Source organism: Myripristis murdjan, chromosome 1 (genome assembly GCF_902150065.1).
Source record: "Myripristis murdjan chromosome 1, fMyrMur1.1, whole genome shotgun sequence".
Taxonomy (NCBI): Eukaryota; Metazoa; Chordata; class Actinopteri; order Holocentriformes; family Holocentridae; genus Myripristis; species Myripristis murdjan.
Window position 1 is genome coordinate 17,690,936 of NC_043980.1, and position 5,173 is coordinate 17,696,108.

Sequence of the window (5,173 nt, forward strand, 5' to 3'; positions counted from 1 at the left end):
CCACTTGGACTTTCTTGACTCTTGACATGGTGGTAGAAATCAATAAGGATGTTGTATCTCTCGGTGTTAAGAGAGAACAATGACAGCAGCGTATCAACTGCTCTGTGAAAGTCTTTTGTCATATCAAGGGCTGCTTCCAGACATAAATCTAGTAACAGCTTCTTTTCTTCCCTTGCCACTGTCCCACCATCTTGTTCCTGATCCACAAAGCCTGCGTCTGTGGAGGAATTCCTAAACCTGGATGATAATACACAAACAAATGTGTCAAGTGACAAATTTCAAACAAATTCTTGTGCACAAACTAAAGTGAAATTCCAACAAGTGCATATTTATGCATATGCAGCTCTACTGAAGTGATAATGTAACAATCTGCATTACACCCCCCACTTTCAGTACAAACAAACATCTGCTTCTGACAAGTAGCAGGATTTCAGAAACACAAACTGTTATCGAAAAGTGGCTGTCTGGCAGCAATGCACACAACAAAGGGGAGGCTATTAAATTTGGACTTGCACTGCATTCCTAAGAATTCATCTACATGTAACTGATGTTACAAAAAAATTTGTACAATCACATACCTGAGTTGGTTAATACAAGGCAAAGCCTCTAAGAGGGCCTTCTTCAGAGCTGGGCAGACTGGATTTTTCCTTTCCCAGTGGATGCAGAGGTTTACTCTCTCAGTACTCGTCTGCATGACTCTTACCGCTCTTTCAAATAGCTGTCTTTTATCCCAGACTGGAAGGTGCAACTCATTTCCACCAAGAACAAGTAAGATGTTGGAGTCTATCTGTACCTCACTGAGAAGGAAAGCTCTCCAGAGTTGCTGTTGCAAAGAGTTGCACCTATCATCAGAGGAGAGACCACCCGCCTCATTATACACAGTATCATCAAGTCTGTCCATGATTTATACTAAAGCACTAATATCACATTTTATTTTGTCATCTTCAGTACCATATGGGTTGATGAGGAGACATCAGAGGTGTTAAGATTATAGTCTCTCATGCAGATGTAAATAATAAAGTTTTAAGTTCAATTAGTACATGAATATGGCCACCAAATGTAGACTAAGCAGTATTGTATATCTCAAAATACATGCTCACCCACACCACTGGACGTTCCTGAGGCAAACAAGTATTAGGCTCAATCCTTGTTCTGATATCATGACGTTGTCAAGATTCAAAGTTATTTTTCTGTCCTCAGACTGACTGATTACATAGGACACAGCACACCAGTGGTAAGGATCAAGACTCTTTCCACTCAAATCAAGACAGTAGTCCAGTTTGTTCAGAAGGAAGAGGCAGGCTTCAGAGGACTGGGATTCATACAGGCATTGACATAAAAACAGAATATCTAGCCCATCACTGTCATCTTGGTTAGGTGGACAAGGGATAAATGTGTTCAGCAACTCTTTGAAGAACCACTTGGATGTATCTTTGACCTGCTGAGCTAGAATCAGATGCCCCAACGTATCAAGATTCCTGTCATTCAAGAATCCACACATGAAGGGGATCAAATGTTTCATGTGTTTCTTCCCCTCAGTCAGACACTGCTGAACAACGTCTGTCATTTTTTCTGGATTCATCAAGAGCCAAATCCCAGCAAAAAACTCCTGCACTGTGTAGTGGAGAAATGCAGATGAGCTTCTCCACTGCGTTGGGGCGACTTTCTCTCCAAGTGTCTTCAGAAAGGCAGAATGAACAGAGCTGTCCTCACACTGCAGTGATGTCAGGTTCACACTTTTTCCTTGAGTTGCAAGAAAAGCAACCTCAGCCAAAGACAATATTTCCTCACATTTTTTTCTGATATAGTCATTTAGACCTCTGTTTTTTATCATGCCATGGCTTTTTTGAACACAAAAGCGTAGAATGTTGATATATATTTCAGTTATTGTGCATGGTTGTTGATAATCCTTTGAGGTCTTAAAAGAGAAACAGGCAGCCACCATTAGTGCATACATCGGGACATGACAGAGAGTGAACAACTCCAAGTTGTTCAAAACACTGCTCAAGTGCACAGCACTGAGCATTTTAGATAAGTACGCTTTGATGGACTCTTCACTGAAGCCTTTCACCTCCACTCTGAGAGAAGCCCAGTCCAACAAGAAGTCTTCTGATTCAACCTCTGGTCTGCATGTTATCACAATCTTTGCATCAGGTAGCAGGTGCTTCTCTACAAGTCCCTGCACCACTGGGGAACATTGCAGATCTGTGAGTCCATCAAAGATGACAGTAACATTTTCAGAGTTATTCTTTATATCCTGTAACACCTCTTCTTTGCCTTCATCTGGTTCTCTGTACGCACTGAAAAGCAAGTCCTCCAGATTCTTTGCACTTGTGATTTGGGATGTTTCTCTCATGTCAAAATAAAACATGTAATCTAGTTTGTTGTTGTCACCTTCTGCCCAGAGTTTCAGCATTTGATGAGTGACCGCTGTCTTGCCAATTCCAGGTTTACCAACCACCAGGATGTTTGTCTTATTCATTTTTAGCAGCTCACCGGGAGAAACTCCTGAGCTGTCTGCAGGAATGTAAGCCTTTAGCTTTTTAGGATGGATTTTCTTGCTTTTTTTGCACTTTATTTTTTTGATTTTAGAAAAGTAAACATTTCCCTGTGTGTCTAATACAAGTGAGGTGTACGACAGATCAGGGGTCTTGTTTAAAAGAACTGTTTTGCTATCGGTCCAAAAGCCTTCTGATGCATTCTTTGCTGTTGACTTCAACTTTGTCTGGTATCTGTGGCACTGTCTTGGGCCTAAAACAAAAGTAATATCAGGTAAATTGATTAACTGTGAAAAGACTGAGGTGCTCTTGAAATATATGGTTTAACTTATGGATTTTCACTGATGAATCAGTAGTCAGAATGCAAATATGTGATCAACATCCTTGTTCAATAATGAAAAATATTTCAAAATACAATTCAGGATATTTTATATACCTTTTAAGCAGGTTACATCCATTTCTGTGTCCTCCCTGAAAGAAAAGCAGCTGATCCAGTGGTGGAGGTCAAAGTTGTTCTGAGGAGAACCTAAATCCACGTTTTCAGGTAGAGGGGCCGGCCTCTCTAAGGTCCTCTGTCTTGTCATGTCAATAATCCATAATAACGTATAGCAGGCTGCTTCCCCCTTGTTGATGACAAAGTCCAGTATTTTCCTTTTTTTATCAAAGTCATCAGCCTGTGTCTGTATTTTACTGACCTCTTCCTCACTGAAAACCTTTTGCATATACAGGTTCTCCACAATAACTGAGAGACTCTTTAATCTTCCCACCAGGTGGAGTCTGGCACTCCTGATGTACTCCAAGGCTGACTGATTTGTGCAAGCCATGTTTATTTTCCAACATGAACACAGGGCAGATTAAATGATCTAGGAGGGGAAAAAGCATAGTCAGTGTCTTAATCTGTCTGCCTACATTGTGTTCTTTACAGTGTCAAAAATCTGAAATCTAAAAATATTCTCACTGTGAGGCTTCAAATGTAGCCTTAGAATAGGGTCCAAGTGACATTGGTTATTTTCATGTTTCTACTGGATTTTTTTTTTAAACTCTCAATACAAAAATGAACAAGTTATTCAGATATTTCCATACCAACAAAACCACGAACAATACAGTCAATAAGCCAATTTAATGACATCACAAGTATTGCTGTGGTTGTTGCCACTATGATTCTTGTGATTATTATTAGTAGTAGTATGATTAAGCTGTTACCGTTTAGAATAATAACAACAGGAATAATGTTCAGTGATGATCTTATCATTATTATTTCTTTCCAAATTTTTCTCTAATTATTTTGCATACTGCGGTTTGAAAACCTGTGAGCCAGCCTCTCTCTCTCTCTCTCTCTCTCTCTCTCTCTCTCTCTCTCACTCTCTCTCTCTCCATATTGATCTGTTTCATGAGGACAGTATTTGTAAAATATCAGAATTTTCTACAATATTATGTAATGACAGAAAAATCATTAACAAAATAGCTTTTGGGGGTAAATCCAAGAAATTTTCTTTTGATATCGCTCCAGATCAATATGTTTATTATATGAATCATCACAGAAAACTTTTAAAATTTTAAAAAGTAGTAAGTTAAAAATCACCATGTGTCAACTTCCTGAAGAGATGTACTCAGCCATGTTTCACCATGGCCCGAGTCACCAGATTAGGTGACGCTGAGAGAGAGGGAGAGAGAGAGAGAGAGAGAGAGAGAGAGAGAGAGAGAGAGAGAGAGAGAGAGAGAGAGAGACAGAAAGAGAAAGAGAAAGAGAAAGAGAAGTAACAGGGGAAAACCATTTCAATAATATATTTTCATTTTGGTGAAAACGACACAAATGGCACAAAACCTCTTGGACCTCCTGTGGGCTGCACAGAGCCTGTGCAAGTTAGCGCTCTGCTTTGTAACCAACTACACCCAGCAGTTCATTTCACACAGGTACAGTGGAAACTTGTAGAACAAACACACGGCATTGCACTAGCTTTAAAAAAATAACACGTTTTCTTACCTGTTGGTCCAGTCGACAGTCATTTCCGTGTAACACTCAAAATTGGCGACGTTTCTTTTTAAACCCTTATTTGCCTCCGTCATAGACCCGTCGGCTAAAAACACTACAAAAAGCTCTAATGAAAGCTTTATTAAACCCTACTGTTAATTTTCGAAAGGGTCATCATACAAACACCCAGCCTGGAGAGAGAAGACAAACTACTGCTTACTACCTTCACTTTCTAAATGAATGAGTATATGCAGAATATCCACTTTCTCTTTTCCACTTGTAGTTCCCGCTGATGTCCAGTAGATGGCACCAGGACACAGGCTACGGCAACATAAAAAGCAAACAGGCTCATGAGACTGAGGCGACTGTGGCACCTTTCACAAAAAAGCCCAGACGGCAACGATGAGGAGGAACCTGCTTCTACTTTGTTGGTTCGACTTTTTGCCGTTTTCAAATTCCCAGTAAAAGGTGCACGATGAGAAACTGCAGATGGTCGATGGAACATTGTGTATTTATTCCATAATTACCAGTTGAGTCCAGGGGTTCCTCATCTCAGTCAACCCTCTGCCTTTTTGCAAAATCCACCTTTAAAAGACTGTAGTTTGAACTTGAGCATGTGCTCTCTTCATTTTTATAGCTGCATGGATTAGATCAAACCTGACACAGTAACTGATTTGAAAATGTAACTCTGTAACTGTTACTC

General features: G+C 39.9%; 1 protein-coding gene across 1 annotated transcript; it reads right to left on the reverse strand.

Annotated features, from left to right (window-relative positions):
- Positions 1-231: 231 nt before the first annotated feature.
- On the reverse strand, positions 232-2,590 carry LOC115361963 (nucleotide-binding oligomerization domain-containing protein 2-like). Its single transcript, XM_030055694.1, has 3 exons — positions 1,101-2,590; positions 794-842; positions 232-237 (listed from the first exon to the last, which is right to left on the reverse strand). The coding sequence occupies exons 1-3, from the start codon at positions 2,480-2,482 to the stop codon at positions 232-234; spliced, it is 1,437 nt and encodes a 478-aa protein (XP_029911554.1). The 5' UTR covers positions 2,483-2,590.
- Positions 2,591-5,173: the final 2,583 nt, after the last annotated feature.